We start from the raw sequence: 16792 nt of genomic DNA, 5'->3' as shown, positions 1-16792 counted from the left end.
GTGCCAGGATCCCATACTGGTGCTGGTTCGTGTCCCAGCTGCTGCATTTCCATCCAGCTCCCTGCTTGTGGCCTGGGAAAGCAGCAGAGGCCCGAAACCCTGAGCCCCTGCACCCACATGGGAGACCCAGAGAGGTTCAGCTCTGGCCATTGTGGCCATCTGTGGAGTGAACCAGTGGATGGAAGAGCTATTTCTGCCTCTCCTCTCTATAAATCTGACCTTCCAATAATAATAATAATAATAATAAACCAGATGGCAGGACAGGGGGCAACTGGGTGGCCATTCAGAAGGGTGAGCAGGGAAGTTCCCCTTGAGGAGGTGACATGTACACCGAGATGGGAGCATCAGGACGGAGCCAGCCGAGCAGAGATCAGGCTCAGAGCAGCCCCCGAGGAGGAATCAGCTGTGCTCCGAGAGCGGGGCTGGGAGCAGCAAGCAAGGCAGGGCGTGGGAGGCGGCAGGGCTGCAACACTGCATGTCAGGGTGAAGAGCTTTGACCCGCATTATAACTGCCATGGGAAGTCACTGGAGGGTTTAGTGGGTTTTTTTAATGATTTTTAAAAGTTATTTATTTGAAAGGCAGAGCAACAGAAAGAGAGAGGGGCAATACCTCCCATGTTGGTGCACTTCCCAAATGCCCACAAAGCTGGGGCTGGGCCACGCTGAAGCCAGAAGTCAAGAACTCCATCTGGTCTCCCACACAGGTGGCTGAGCCCCAAGCTCTATTTTTTTTTTAAGGTTTATTTTATTTTGATTGGAAAGTCAGATATACAGAGAAGAGGAGAGACAGAGAGGAAGATCTTCTGTCTGCTGATTCACTCCCCAAGCGGCCGCAATGGCCTGAGCTGAACCAGTCCGAAGTTAGGAGCCCACACGGGTGCAGGGTCCCAAGGTTTTGGGCTGTCCTGGACTGCTTTCCCAGACCACAGGCAGGGAGCTGCATGGGAAGCAGGGTCACCTGGACAGAAACTCGTGCCCATAAGGGATTCTGGGCACGTGCAAGGCTTTAGCCTCTAGGCTACTGCACCGGGCCCTGAACCCCAAGTTCTTAGTCACCTTTGCTGTCTCTAGGGATTCACATTAGCAGGAAGCTGGATCAGACATAGAGGCAGGGCTTGAACTTTGGTTCTCCAACATCGGCTGTGGACATCCCAAGAAGTGGCTCAACTAACGGACCACAATACCAGCCCCTGGGGAGGGTGTTAGGCCCAGGAATCACAACATCTGACTTTTGCTTTTATTTATTTTTTTTAAGATTGATTTTTATTGGAAAGGCAGATAAACAGAGGAGAGACAAAAAGAGAGATCTGTCTTCTAGTTCACTCCCCAAGTGGCTACAATGGCCAGACCTGAGCTGATATGAGGCCAGAAGCCAGGAGCCTCTTCCATGCCTCCCATGCAGGTGCAGGGTCCCAAGACTTTGGGCCATCCTCGACTGCTTTCCCAGGCCACAAGCAGAGAGCTGGATGGGAAGTGAAGTCACCGGGACACAAACTGGTGCCCACATAGGATCCTAGCACATGCAAGGTAAGGACTTCAACCACTAGGCTATCATGTTGGGCCATAACTTGTTTTTTAAAAATCAGCTACTTTTACAAGAATGTACTGCAGGAGGTAAGAATACACTAATGAAATTGCACCTCCTTTTTTTTTTCCAGAAAGAAAGATCTTCCGTCCATTGACCCACTCCCCAAGCTGCCGCAATGGCAAGAGCTGTGCTGATGCAAAGCCAGGATGCCCCTCTTGGTATGGCACTTAGCACAGCAGCAACATTAAACCAGTGACATCTGCCTGGAGTCTTCCTTATTTCCCCCAGAAATCTCCTGTGGACTTTATTTTTCTATACCCCATTTCTCCATCTCAAGAATTTTTTCCTAGTAGTTTCTTGCTGCTGCCAATCAAGGAACAGGTCAGGATAACCAGGCAGGAGTGCAGGTTATGGCACTGGAGTGTGCCACAGGTCAGCTGGAAGCTGCCACATTCGGGAAATTGTCTATGACCTGAAGTGCACACCGGAAGGCAAGAGACTGCCAGCCTCCAAGTTGCCTGGCCTACCAGCTGAGCTACTGTACCCAGTCTGTTGGCAGAGTACTTTTGATGCTTAACCTCCAACTTTTACGGCAGTAAATGGCAAAGGGGTAGTCTTCTGAATTATGCCAAGAATGTAGCAGGCATTGTGTTACCTTAATTTCTTCACTACATGTACCCAAATGTCCAGTTTTCAGCTTTTCTAGATAAGCAGGGAATGAGGAATGTAAAATTTCACTTTGGTCAAAGTTTTCTGGTCCCTAGCAAGCCAAGAGTGCTGACCTCTTGCCCCAGTTGTCAACATGCACAAACTTTCTTCTTAAAAGCACTAATTGCTAGGGACTGGCACTGTGATGTAGCCAGTTAAACTTTTGCCCTTTGTGCCATCAATCCATATGGGTACCAGTTCAAGTCCTGATGGCTCCACTTCTAATCCAGCTCCCTGTTGATTGCCTGGGAAGGCAATGGAGGATTACCCAATTGCCAGGGCCCCTGCAGGCACTGTGGCCCTTCAGGGTGGGAAGCAGTGGGTGAAAGATCTTGCTCTGTGTCTCTCCTCTCTCTAGAACTTTGCCTTTCAAATAAAAAAAAATCTGGTTTTCTTTACAAAATTTCCTGTTTCCTATATTAATCATCATCTTAACAACTTCTAGCAACTGAAAGAGAGAAAGCTTCCATCCATAGATTCACTATTCAAATGCCTGTAGCAGGTGAGGCAGGGCCGGGCTCTCCCATGTGATCACGAGCAGAATGGGAACTTGAACCCAGGCACTCCACTGGAGGATGTGGGCACCCCATGCTCCGCCTCAGCTCCTGTGCCCCCACACCTGTTCTGGGAGATTGACTTTCTTTTCTTTTTTTTTTTTTTAAAGATTTATTTATTTTATTACAAAGTCAGATATACAGAGAGGAGGAGAGACAGAGAGGAAGATCTTCCGTCCGATGATTCACTCCCCAAGTGAGCCGCAACGGGCCGGTGCACGCCGATCTGAAGCCGGGAACCTGGAACCTCTTCCGGGTCTCCCATTCCGGTGCAGGGTCCCAATGCATTGGACCGTCCTCGACTGCTTTCCCAGGCCATAAGCAGGGAGCTGGATGGGAAGTGGAGCTGCCCGGATTAGAACCGGCGCCCATATGGGATCCTGGGGTGTTGAAGGCGAGGACTTCAGGTGCTAGGCCACGCCGCCGGCCGAGATTGACTTTCTAACCTCAGGAATAGCCGGGCAGTGGTGACTGCTGCCTTTGCGCTTAGGCACACCCTCTTCCACGTGCAGCTCAGTCTCTTCAAGTCTTATCATCATTTTAATGTCTAGAATATTTGCAATTCTGTTAATCTTCTGAATTAGACATTGCCAAAAATAACTACTTATGAGACTGTGCTCGGGACTGTCACCTCCAATGAATCCGTTTCTTTAGGTCCAGCAGTGTAAAAGAACTGAGAGCACTATTTGCAGGACCCACAGCAGCGAGCGACTCCTGTGCAATTGTCTTCAAAATTTACCTGCAGTGGATCCTAGCACAAGAGCGCTTGCAGTGGGTACAGGGGAGACAGATTGAATATTTCAGCCGTAAGTCTGAAAAACCAACGAGCACACGGAGATATCTCAGGGCAGTCTGAGAGAAACCCACACAGCAGCCAACCGGAGCAGTCAGAAACCTGGAGGCTGGCTAGCAGAAAAGGCCCGAGAGCTGTGGCTTGAAGCTGGACTGGATCATATCATCATATTAAGAAACGAACAGGGAGACGCCCAAATCAGTTTGAGAAAAGACTTCTCAGAGAATTAAACCCAAAGGAAAAAGTCTCACAGAGAAACGAGATGACTGGCAGGCTTGCAGGACCTGTTTGAAAAGAGGGTGTGGCATATATGCACACATGCACACGCAGGTGCATTTGGGGTATTTAACTAGCTGTCCCGGCCTCGTGTCTCGTTTACAGTACTGTCCACAGGAAGCTTGAGAAATTGAACATGGCTTTTTCACTCTGCTTCGGTGTTGTGGCACTAAAAGGGGAGCCTTACATCCTTTTCTAAGCAATAAAAGCTGTTGCCTTATATCTCCGTCTGACAATTTTTTAAAAGATTTATTTATTTATTTTATTATTACAAGTCAGATATACACAGAGGAGGAGAGACAGAGAGGAAGATCTTCCGTCCCATGATTCACTCCCCAAGTGAGCCACAACGGACGGTGCTGCGCCGATCCGAAGCCGGGAACCAGGAACCTCTTTCCAGGTCTCCCACGTGGGTGCAGGGTCCCAATGCATTGGGCCATCCTCGACTGCTTTCCCAGGCCACAAGCAGGGAGCTGGATGGGAAGTGGAGCTGCCAGGATTAGAACCAGCGCCCATATGGGATCCCGGTGCGTTCAAGGCGAGGACTTTAGGTACTAGGCCACGCCACTGGGCCTCTGACAATTTTTTGTTGCAAGTTGAAAGGAACACATATAGGCTGAAAATTGGCAATCTTCTTGCCTCCTGATTTGTAAGACCTGGTTCCTTCAGCTGTGACTGCCATTGGCTTGGACCAGCAATCTATCCTAATGTGAGATTTACCTAAGTGTAACGGGGGTGCTCGGGAGGAAACGACTATCACAAATTCAAAGTTGAAGAAAAAGTTAGCCTGGGTCCTTTATCTTTGGTCCAGCTTTCTTTCCTGCCCTTTCCCTTTACCAAAATGGCAGCTGTAGCTCTCGCCTCATTGGTCGGATTCTTCGCACGCGACTACTCTAGTCCCACCCACCAGTTTCCTACCCCGGCGTCCTAAAAGCTGGGCAGTGAATAGATTGATGGGCGGGCGTGGGCGGGGCGCCGGATGTGACGTTCCCGGAAGCTCCGAGTATTACCCGCGAGTAAAGGTGGGGAAGGGTCCCGGGGCTGCTAGGGCCGGGTGTGTGAGCGCGGTTGGAGCGCTGAGGGAGCGGCCGCCGGAGCGTCGGGCTTGCAGTCCTCTCAGCCCCAGCGGCACCTGCCGCGCAGTGCCCGGCCCGCCAGGGCGCCCCCGCCTGCGGCCGCCCAACACCTTGGGTGACTTTTCCCTTGAGGATGGCGACGTGGGCTCGGGTGCCTGGAGCCCTAGTCGGCCGCTTGCCCACTGCCGGGCACGCCTCCTCCCCTCAGTCCTTGGGGGCGGCTGCTGGCCTGGGCGGGGGCTGCTGGCGCCTCCTCCACTGCAGGGGAGCTTCCCAAACAGACGGCCTGGGAAGGTTTTGGGGTTGCAGGAGGCTCTCTGGGCGGTGGAGTCCCTCTCCAGCCCCTGGCTGTCCCCACAGCGTGTGTGTTGTGAGGGCGTTTTGGAGGGGAAGTGTGACTATGGAGGAGAGCTAAAGATACTATCTTTGAGTCAGGGTTGGAGTAAGAAGCAGACGTTGGCAAGACAAATGAAACTGAACTGCGAGGCTTCCCCTGGGAGGTTGGAATCCTGGAGGAAACCAAAGTGTCTGTTGTGGGGGATGGGAGGAAGATGAAAGAAGAGACATCCCGGGGCTGTTAGATTCCGGAATGAATTCGTCCACAGCGTGTGTGTGACAGAGCGTGAGGGTTAGGGAGGATGCTGAAATGCAGCATACGGCATTTTGGAAACGCTGGAGTGATAATATCTGATTGGGATTTTAAATCTCCAACAGCAACATCGAGAAAGATTGTGGAGTTACAGTTTGGTACCCAGGGAAGGAAAACTGACAGGATAGATGGCTTTGTTGTATGCTGTTTTGTTATTCAAAATTTATTCACCTCTGGAAGGTGATTAATTGTTCTAGATGAACCTAAATTCCTCGCTGTGATAATGATGAGTTGTTTGTAGACTAATTAGTGATTTAATGTCGATGTAATCTGCCACTCCCAGACCATGTTTGTGTTCACCTATGAAAAGTCCACCACAGAAAATGTCAGTTACTCTTTGATTAGATTAAAATGATGAAACTTGAAGTCAGTTAATGAGCATGTTTAAAGTTCATTAAATGTACCTGGACATCCACTGGGACAGATTGTGGTGGGTAGCCAGAAAGAGATCCAACCAAAAGCATGTGCTATCATTCCTACTCCTAACTCTGCTATAGGTAGTGACAATAATTAAGGGTGGAACTAAACCCCTCAGGACCCACTACCATCACACTCCTTGTACTTTGTAATTACGGCACGGGGTTATGAAGTCTGGTGTCTGCAAATTCTTGTCATTTGAGCCTCAGCCTTTTTATAGGAAAGACCTTACTTGTCAGGGGCTACAGCAGATTTTTCTTCTTTTTTGTGAGACCAGACTGCCGGGATCATGGGGACTGTGGTGTTGATGCCATCTGTTTTGTTGCTTTTCCGTCTTAGAACGTGGTGTTCCCGATGCCTGACCATGGAGATGTGAGCCTCCCGCCTGAGGAGCGGGTGAGGGCTCTCTCCCAGCGTGGCAGCGCCATCGTGGTGAATGAAGACTTCCCGCCCCGGCGCTACTTCCGCTCTGGAGTTGAGATGATCCGAATGGCATCCATATACTCTAAGGAAGGCAACATTGAGGAAGCCTTTATTCTATACAACAAATACATCACGTAAGACACCTATGGTTTCCTTTTCTGATGCATGCTGTTGCCTATCCTGCCCTGCCCTCGTGCTCACTTATTCTGCTTGTAGTTGCTAAACTAGAGAGCTTCCCAACATTGTCGGTATTAATAATTTTGGCTGGCAGTTCCTACAGATTGGCTGTCCTTGCCATTCAGTGACATGCGTACTGAGAGTGTTGTTTTCATGATTCAGTAACTTGGTGAGTAAGAGACTGGGATTTTTGGCCTGTGCCCATGAGGCCCAACTATTAGATGAGCTGCTGCTTCAACCAGACATGTTGTATACTGATGAATGTGTTTGCTGTCCTCCCTCTAGTAAGATAGCCAATTGTAGAATGATTGCTAAAGTCTATCTTAGCCAAAGTTCCTTGCCTCTACTTACTTTATAGCAAGTGGAATGATACAGGAAAGAGCGTTTCTTGTTAATCTTTATCGTAATAATGCACATCCTCAAATAATTATTGAGCACCCAATTTGTGTGGCTCATCAGAGTAAGACCTTTCTTTGAAGTTGCTGAATCATCTAAGGGTAAGCAGCATACATGGAAGACTACAGTACTGAAACAGGGATCAAAGTCCCAGTAACAATGAAATGATGTATAAGGTAACAAGCAAATATTGGTAAAGGTCTTACCTATAATTTCTAGTGTTGTTTCTTGTTAATCAGGAGTCATTTGTGTGGCTCTTACACGTGATAGGCTATCTCATCAGCACAGTTTTGTTTGTTCTTAATAGTTCTGGAAGCACTGAGTAAGACTCCATTCTCCATGGGAGGTTGTGTCCTAATTCAGGACTCATGCTACAACATAAGCTAATTCTGTTTTCCACTTAGTAATGTTCTTTGAATGGTCGTTGACCTCATAGTTACGAGCCACAGTGACTAGTTTTTGATTGTTTTAAATTACTTGATTAGGTAACATACATGTGGTACAAAAATTGGAAGGCACAAAAAGTGTAAAGTCACATACCGCATATTGGCATTTTGGTCAAGAGACCACATAAACAATGTTGGTCCTGTATCCTTTTATTTTATTTTTATCGCAAAGTTAGATATAAAGAAAGGAGGAGAGACAGAGAGAAAGATCTTTTGTCCGATGATTCACTCCCCAAGTGACCGCAATGGCCATTGCTGTGCCGATCCTGAGCCAGGAGCCAGGAACTTCCTCCAGGTCTCCCACGTGGGTGCAGGGTTCCAAGACCTTGGGCCATCCTTGACTGCTTTCCCAGGTCACAAGCAGGGAGCTGGATGGGAAGTGGAGCTGCTGGGATTATAACCGGCACCCATATGGGATCCTGACGCTTTCAGGGCAAGGACTTTAGCTGCTAGGCCACGCAGCCGGGCCCAATTTGTTTATTTTTATGAGAAAGGCGGATATATATAGAGAAGGACAGACAGATAGGAAGGTATTCCATCCAATGATTCACTTCCCAAGTGGCCACAACGGCTGGAGCTGCACTGAATCTGGAGCCAGGAGCCAAGAGCCAAGAGCCAGGAACCTGGAGCCACTTCCAGATCTCCCAACTGTTAGATGAGCTACTGCTTCAACCAGACATGTTGTATACTGATGAATGTGTTTGCTGTCCTCTCTCTAGTAAGATAGCCAATCGTAGGATGATTGCTGAAGTTTAGCTTAGCCAAAGTTCCTTGCCTCTACTTACTTTATAGCAAGTGGAATGATTCAGGGTCCCAGGCTTTGGGCCGTCCTTGACTGCTTTCCCAGGCCACAGGCAGGAAGTTGGATGGGAAGCGGGATGCCAGGATTAGAACCGCCGCCCACATTGGATCCCGGCATTTTCAAAGCGAGGACTTCAGCCGCTATGCCACCACGCTGGGCCCATTTCATAAGATTTTAATGGGGCTGAAAAATTCCTATTGTTCAGTGACATCATTCCTGTCATTGACTCCTAGCACAATGCATTATTCAGATGTTTGTGGTGATGCTAATATAAAAAAGCCTAGATTGCCAGGTGTATGAAGGTATAGTACAAACAATTATATTACATTTCATAATATTTATTTTTTATTATAATAAATGTCATTTTTTATACTTACTGTACCTTATTAACGTTTGGTTTTATTTTTTTATTTGAGAGACTAAAAGAAACAGATTGCCAGAGGGAGTTCCCATTCACTGGTTCATTCCCAGGATGTTTCTGACTGAAGCTGAGAGCCAGAAACTCAGTCCACATCTCTCATAAGGGTAGCAGGAAGCCAGTCCCTGCATCTGTGACTGCTGGTTTCCAGAGTCTACACTCACAGGAAGCTGAAGTCAGGAACCAGAGGCAGAGATCAAATCCAGGTACTCTGATGTGAGACGTAGCTGGGTGAATCACTAGGTTAGCCACCCTTACTGTTTGTTTTTTTTTTTTAAGATTTATTTATTTTTATTACAAAGTCAGATATACAGAGGGGAGGACAGACAGAGAGGAAGATTTTCCATCCGATGATTCACTCCCCAAGTGACCGCAACGGCTGGTACTGCGCCGATCCGAAGCCGGGAACCTGGAACCTCTTCTGGGTCTCCCACTTGGGTGCAGGGTCCCAAAGCTTTGGGCCATCCTCGACTGCTTTCCCAGGCCACAAGCAGGGAGCTGTATGGGAAGTGGAGCAGCCAGGAATAGAACCAGTGCCCATATGGACTCCCGGCGTGTTCAAGGTGAGGACTTTAGCTGCTAGACCACACCACCGGGCCCAACCACCCTTACTGTTGAGAGCAGACTGTCTTCACTTCAGCATGGTTGATGTTTTGTTCTGAAAGAGTTTTTGTGGTAGAGACTGTCCTGTGCAATATAGGATGTTGAGAGCATCGCTTGACTGCCACTAGCACCTTCCTCCCTGAGCTTTGATGACTAAAAAAATCTCCAGAAGTTACCTGGTGTTCTCTGAGGGGCAAAATTGCTCCTGGTTGGGAACCAGGGCTCTAAAGAAAGATACTTGGTCCAGTCCACCGAGGGCGTACCACCAACCCGTCTTGCCCGCCGGCCGGGGAGGTGGAGCACGAGCCCATGTGTTAGGCCCCGAAAGATGGTGAACTATACCTGGGCAGGGCGAAGCCAGAGGAAACTCTGGTGGAGGTCCGTAGCGGTCCTGACGTGCAAATCGGTCGTCCGACCTGGGTATAGGGGCCAAAGACTAATCGAACCATCTAGTAGCTGGTTCCCTCCGAAGTTAAAAAAAAAAAAAAAACATGGAAGAGTGGACTGCCTAGATCCATACTGTGAGTTTAGAATGTGGAAAAGACTGTTTTGATTTTTATTAAATTATAATGATGCCAAAGTTGACTTCAGCCAGTTTGCAGGCTGTGTTCTGGAGGTAATTTTTTTTAAAGCTTTATTTATTTTTATTGGAAAGTCAGGTATACAGAGAGAAGGACACAGAGAAAGATCTTCCGTCCAATGATTCACTCCCCAAGTGGCCACAATAACTTGAGCTGAGCTGATCCAAATCTAGGAGCCAGGAGTTTCTTCTGAATCTCCCACGTGAGTGCAGGGTCCCATGGCTTTGGGCCTCCCTTGACTGCTTTTCCAGGCTACAAGTAAGGAGCTGGATGGGAAACAGGGTCACCAGGACACCAGCAGGTGCCTATATGGGATCCCAGGAATGTAAGACAAGGTCTTAAGCTGCTAGACTACTGTGCCAGGCCCAAAAGATTTATTTATTTAAAAAGCATAGTAAAAGAGAGGGACAGATAGAGAGGGAGAGAGATTGATTGATTTTTCATCCATTGGTTCACTACGCAAACACAACAGCCTGTAACAGCTTGGGCTGGATAAAGGTCAAAGCCAGGAGCCAGGAACTCCTTCCTGGTTTGCCACATGAGTGGCAGGGGTTTAAGCACTTGGGTCATTTTCTTCTGCCTTTCCATGCACATCAGCCAAAAGTTGAAGCAGAAGCAGAGAAGCTAGAACTTGAACCAGCAATATAGGTTGTCAGTATTTCAAGCTGTGGCTTAATCTTCTGTGTCATTATGCTAGCTCCTTCTTTTTTTTATTTCTATTTTGTAGAAGAATTTTTTTTTTTATTGGAAATACAGAATTACGTAGAGAAGGAATGACAGAGAGATCATCCATCTGCTGGTTCATTCCCCAAGTGACTGTAGCAGCTGGAGCTGAACTGAGCAGAAGCTGGGAGCCAGGAGCTTCCTCCCAGTCTCCCAAGCTGGTATAGGATCCCAAGGCTTTGAGCTTCCTCTAGTGCTTTCCCAGGCCACAAGCAGGAAATTGAATGGGAAGTGGAGCAGTCAGGAAGCAAGTTGGTGCTTTAAGATGAAGGATTAGCAAATTGATCCATCTCACCAGCCCCTATTTTTTTATTGTTAAGTTTTAAAGTATTGCCGACTTTTCAGTAGTTCTGGGCCAGGCACGATCGGCATAGTGGTTAAAGTCCTCGCCTTGAAAGCACCAGGATCCCATATGGGCGCCGGTTCTAATCCCAGCAGCTCCACTTCCCATCCAGCTCCCTGCTTGTGGCCTGGGAAAGCAGTGGAGGACGGTCCCAAAGCCTTGAGACTCTGCACCCGAGTGGGAGACCTGGAAAGAAGTTCCTGGCTCCTGGCCTCAGATCGGTGCAGCACTGGCCGTTGCCGTGACTTGGGTACTGAATCATCAGATGGAAGATCTTCCCCTGTGTCTCTCTTCCTCTCTGTATATCTGACTTTGTAATAAAAATAAAATAAATCTTTTAAAAAAAAAAAAAAGATTCTGGGCCCGGCAGCGTGGCCTAGCGGCTAAAGTCCTTGCCTTGAACGCTCCGGGATCCTATATGGGTGCTGGTTCTAATCCTGGCAGCTCCACTTCCCATCCAGCTCCCTGCTTGTGGCCTGGGAAAGCAGTCGAGGATGGCCCAATGCATTGGGACCCTGCCCCTGCGTGGGAGACCTGGAGGAGGTTCCTGGTTCCTGGCTTCAGATCGGCGCAGCACCAGCCAAGGCGGCTCACTTGGGGAGTGAATCATCAGACGGAAAAACTTCCTCTCTGTCTCTCCTCCTCTCTGTATATCTGAATTTGTAATAAAATAAATAGATCTTTAAAAAAAAAGATTCTGTAGTTCTTTAATGCCATTGTATCATGTCACGTGGTTCTAGTATTGATCAAGTTTCATAAATTACAATTTCATTTCTCCTGACTCTTACTGTTACTGGTTTTTCATTTCTAGACTTTCTTTTTACTAAGTTTCTACTGTCTTTTTCTTATTTTTGTTATTTTTAAAATTTATTTTTGTTTGAAAGGCAGAATTACAGAGAGAGAAGGAGAGAGGTAGAGGGAGATTTTCCGTATGCTGGTTTAGTATTCAAATGGCCACAGTAGCCAGAGCTGGTCCAGTCCGAAGCCAGAGGCTAAGAGCTTCTTCTGTGTCTCCCACGTGTGTGTACGGGCCTAATCACTTGGGCCATTCTCTGCTGCTTTCCCAGGCACATAGCAGGAAACTGGATCAGGAGTGGAGGAGATGGGCCTAGAACTGGCGCTGATACGCGGGTGCTGGCAGTACAGGTGGAGAATTAGCCTGTTGAACCTTCTTAGGTGCCGATCTCTGTATTGTTTTCTTTGCATAATCTTTGTTGGTAGAAATAGTATTCTTGGGCCCGGTGGCATGGCCTAGCGGCTAAAGTCCTCACCTTGAACGCGCCGGGAGCCCATATGGGCACTGGTTCTAATCCCGGCAGCTCCACTTCCCATCCAGCTCCCTGCTTGTGGCCTGGGAAAGCAGTCGAGGACGGCCCAAAGCCTTGGGACCCTGCACCCACGTGGAGACCTGGAAGAGGTTCCAGGTTCCTGGCTTCGGATCGGCGCAGCACCAGCCATTGCGGCTCACTTGGGGAGCGAATCATCGGACGGAAGATCTTCCTCTCTGTCTGTCCTCCTCTCTGTATATCTGACTTTGTAATAAAAATAAATAAATCTTTGAAAAAAAAAAAGAAATAGTATTCTTGTGGCTGGTGCCTTGGTGTAGTAGGTTACGGTTTCACTTGTGCTATCTTCCTATATGCTGATTCAAGTCCCAGATGCTGCACTTCCCATCCAGCTCCCTGCCTGTGGCCTGGGAAAGCAGCAGAGGTTGGGAAGCTCATGGCTCCTGAGATTGTACCTCCTAGGCTGTGGGCATTGCAACTATTTGGGAAGTGAACCACCAAAGGAAAGATCTCTTTTTCTCTCTGTCTGTGTAAGTGAAAAAATTTTAAATAGCATTCTTATATATTTCTAGTTATGTTATAAACCATTTTTTTGAAAATGAAATTCAGTGGTACAGCTCCTTTGGAGAATTATCTATTTAGAAAGTTTCATAGAATGACAGAATCACCTTGCGAGGTATTTTCTGAAGAGTTTTTTAGGTCCTTGTTTTTTCATATAGAAAGTGTTTCCAGGCCTGGTGGGTGGCCTAATGGTTAAAGTCCTCACCTTGCATGTGCCCCGGGATCCCATATAGGTGCTAGTTCATGTCCCAGCTATTTCATTTCCCATCCACCTCCCTGCTTGTGGCCTGGGAAAGCAGTCAAGGACAGTCCAAAACCTTGGGACCCTACACCTGCATGGGAGACTGAAAGAGGATCCTGGCTCCTGGCTCCTGGCTTTGGATCGGCTCATCTCTGGTTATTGCAGCCACTTGAGGATTGAACCAGTGGATGGAAGATCTTTGTCTCTCCTCTCTGTAAATATGCCTTTCCAATAAAAATTAAAAAAGAAAAGTTCCTTCCAGCAGAGTTCTTTCCAGGTCTCCTGTGCAGGTGTACTGTCTATATAGGTCTCTCACATGAGTGGCAAGCATCCAGTACGTGGGCCATCGTTTGCTACCTCTTAGGTGCTTTAGCAGAAAGCTGGATCAGAATTGCAGGTTAGCCAGGACTCTTTTTTTTTTTTAAGATTTATTTATTTTTATTACAAAGTCAGACATACAGAGAGGAGGAGAGACAGACAGGAATATCTTCTGTCCGATGATTTACTCCCCAAACGGCCGCAATGGCTGGAGCTGAGGCAATCTGTATCTAGGAACCAGGAGCTCTGCCAGTTCTTGCTCACAGGTGCAGGGTCCCAAGGCTTTGGGCTGTCTTCAGCTGCTTTCCCAGGCCACAAGCTGGATGGGAAGTGGAGCTGCTGGGATCAGAACCGGCGCCCATACAGGATTCCGGGTGTGCAAGGCGAGGCCTTTAACCAGTATGCTATCATGCCAGGCCCTAGCCAGGACTTTTAACTAGGCACCCCGATATGGGGTGTGGGCATCCCAAGCCTAGCTTAACTCACTGCACCACAATGCCTACCCTTTCCATGAAGTTTTTGATGTCCACTCATATTGGTAAAATTGGGTTGTTTTGTATTCCTTTATGCTTTGTATTATACTTGAAAACATCTGAGAAGGGATCCCTAGGCCTCACCAGAGGCCTCAGAGATCTGTGCCATGTAACAGGATCAAGAGTCCTTGAAAAGGAGGCTCCAGCGTGAGATGAGAGCCTAAGGCTGACTGGGGCTGCATTTGGTTGGTGGAGGGAGAGCCAGCAGGGGAGCCTTTGCAGGAAGGCTAGAAAGGCAGGAGGAAACCTAGGGAAGAGTGGAGGGAGGCATGCCAAAGAGGCCGGTGTTTGAAGGACAGCGCCAGATAAGTGAGGATAGCAGAGTGGTCTGAGACTTTGGTAACTTGATGATGGCCCTGGTGATCTTATAATCCGTTTCACCAGAAGAATAAAGAGACACTTAGAATGGGGGGAGGGAGTAGGAAGGTGAATGGACAGTAAGATTAAGGGCAGTTAGTATAGGCTATGAGTTGGCCAACTTTGCCATAAGTGATCAGAGAGTAAAAACAGTTTTAACTTAGCAGGCTACCTGGTCTTTACAGCTCTTCTCTGTAGTTTGAGAGCAACCAGACAGTCCATCAGTGAACAAATGTGGCTGGGCCTAGGGAAGTTGGCTTTACCTAAGCAGATGGCTGATGGATTTGGCGCATCAGCTATCGTTTGTCAAGAGATGTCATAGACAACTTATGGAGAAGTTTGCATAGGAAGGAAAGTAGAGAAATGGAGAAATAGTTAAAGGAGGATGAAGCATGTGTGAATGTATGAGACTTGTGTGTGTGTTTACTTTAAGATGAGATATCCTTGGGGCTATACTAGCCCCAGTATCCCTGGGGTGCTGGTTCACATGCTGGCTGCTCCACTTCCCATCCAGCTCCCTGCTATTATGCCTAGGAACGCAGTGAAGGATGGCCCAAGTTCTTGGTCCCCTGCAGCAATGTGTATTCCCAGATGAAACTCCTGGCTTTTGTGTGGCCCAGACATGGATGTTGCAGTCATTTATAGAATGAACTAGTGTGGAAGGTCTGTCTCTCCATCTCTTCCTGTCTTTCTGTAACTCTGCATTCTAAATAAATAAAATAGAGGTAAATACAGTAGCATAATGGGTTACACCAGCATCCCATATGGGTCCCAGTTCATGTCTAGGCTGTTCCACCTCTGATGGCGCTCCCTGCTTATCAAATCCTTGGGACCCTGCACCCATGAGGGAGATCCATAAAGAAGCTCCAGGCTTCTGGCTTTGATTTTTTGGGTTTTGTTCATTTGTTTTTAAGATTTATTTATTTTTATTGGAAAGGCAGATATACGGAGAAGAGGAGAGGCAGAGAAGAAGGTCTTCCATCTGATGGTTCACTCCCCAAGCGGCCGCAACGGCTGGAGCTGAGCCAATCCGAAGCCAGGAGCCAGGAACTTCTTTCCAGGTCTCCCATGCAGGTCCCAAGGCTTTGGGCCGTCCTCCACTGCTTTCCCAGACCACAAGCAGGGAGCTAGATGGGAAGTGGAGCTGCTGGGATTAGACCCGGTGCCCATATGGGATCCCGGTGCATTCAAGGCGAGGACTTTAACCACTATGCCGATCGCGCCTTGCCCAAATAAATATTTTTTTTAAAAAGAAAAAGTAATGTTTAAAAATATGGGAAATTATAGAGCATCTTTGGTAATGGAAGGCAGTCTGTAGAGGAGGTACTGATGGTTCAGAGAAAGAGGGTTTAACTGTACTGATAAATTCTGAAGAAGGCAGGAGGGGAGAGCATTAACCAAATGCTGTGAAATTGATTTTTAATGTGATTTGGTTTTACTTTGAGTGGCATGAATATCATTGTTAATTACAAGACTGGTCTGGGCGGATCTTCCCCTGAACAAGTTGTTCCACTTATGGGTCCATTTCAGCTGATGGCCTAGACCTGGAGTGAAGTGGGGACAGATTGAGCAGCAGCTCACTTACTTGATTTGTTGAACTTGGAGTTTAATTTGGGACTTCATTGGGTTGATTTAACCTAGAACAAGAAACATAGGGACCTCCATATTTCTTGTAGCTGCCTTTGAAACCCTGATTCTGATTTGTCAAACTAACAAGTACAGGAGTTGCAAAGAATTTCTGTTCAGTGATTCTTAGCTTGTTTTCTCACGTATTTTACTTGATATATTTCTAGCAATAGCAGTGGTTTGGTTTGCTGATTACTGCAAGTGCAGAGCGAGCGGGCTGGGTGGAGGAGAGGCTGCAGCCTCACTCCTCTGCCTCCCCTACTACTGAGTCAATGTTTGAGACCTTTTGTGGATACTTTAATTCGGGATTGTAAAGGGCATGTTTGTTCTATTTCCTGGAGCAGTTCTGGCATCTTAATGACCTCAGGCCTGTCTCCCCCTCGCTGGTCTCTCTGCCATCGGAATGCTTTGCCTTTTGCAGACCCCAGTATAGGAGAAAGAGCTTCAGCATATTAAATCAGTACATATTTTCATGATGAGCACAGACAATAAACCAGGCAGTGGATTCTTTCACAGCTTTTTATGGTCATCAGCTAGGCTACGCAGATGGGAGTTGCAGAATATTCAGGCAACGCCTTCTGCTCTGTGTGCCTCCTGTTAACATAGGCGTTCCTGCAAATAACTGTCACCTGTATTGAAAATGTCCACTGAGAGTTCATAAACCGAGGAAGGGTTCATCTTTTTTCATGCTTTGATGGTTGGAAGAAATGAGATGAGGGTCCTTAATAAATCATATTATATAATTGTGCTGGACTTTTAAAATTATTTGTTTCATATGAGAACCCTTGTTCATGATAAATATTTTTTATAAGAAAACATTATATGGGAGATAATAAGGTTTGAAAAGACCAATGCACAGTAAATGACCATTGTGCTTCTTATAGGTACAAGATAGTGGTTTTTCATATGTGTGTCCTTCTCCTTAAAGCCTGAATGGATTCACATGCTGTTGCTTTC

The 16792-nt window shown here is 47.3% G+C and overlaps 1 protein-coding gene across 3 annotated transcripts in view; it reads left to right on the top strand.

Annotated features, from left to right (window-relative positions):
- Positions 1-4794: 4794 nt before the first annotated feature.
- Positions 4795-16792, top strand: part of STAMBP (STAM binding protein) — a 47074-nt gene continuing 35076 nt past the window's right edge. For 2 of the 3 annotated variants that reach the window (XM_004590670.3, XM_058667744.1), the window contains exons 1-2: positions 4795-4881; positions 6341-6558. In XM_004590670.3, the coding sequence (XP_004590727.2) occupies positions 4813-4881; positions 6341-6558 (287 nt within the window). In that variant the 5' untranslated portion in view covers positions 4795-4812. Of the gene's footprint in view, positions 4882-5004; positions 5564-6340; positions 6559-16792 lie in introns of those variants that run through there. The other variant, XM_058667745.1, reaches the window with a different exon arrangement.

Source organism: Ochotona princeps, chromosome 8 (assembly GCF_030435755.1).
Source record: "Ochotona princeps isolate mOchPri1 chromosome 8, mOchPri1.hap1, whole genome shotgun sequence".
Taxonomy (NCBI): domain Eukaryota; kingdom Metazoa; phylum Chordata; class Mammalia; order Lagomorpha; family Ochotonidae; genus Ochotona; species Ochotona princeps.
Note: the sequence above shows the minus strand (reverse complement) of the source record. Positions and strands in the feature narration are given on the sequence as shown.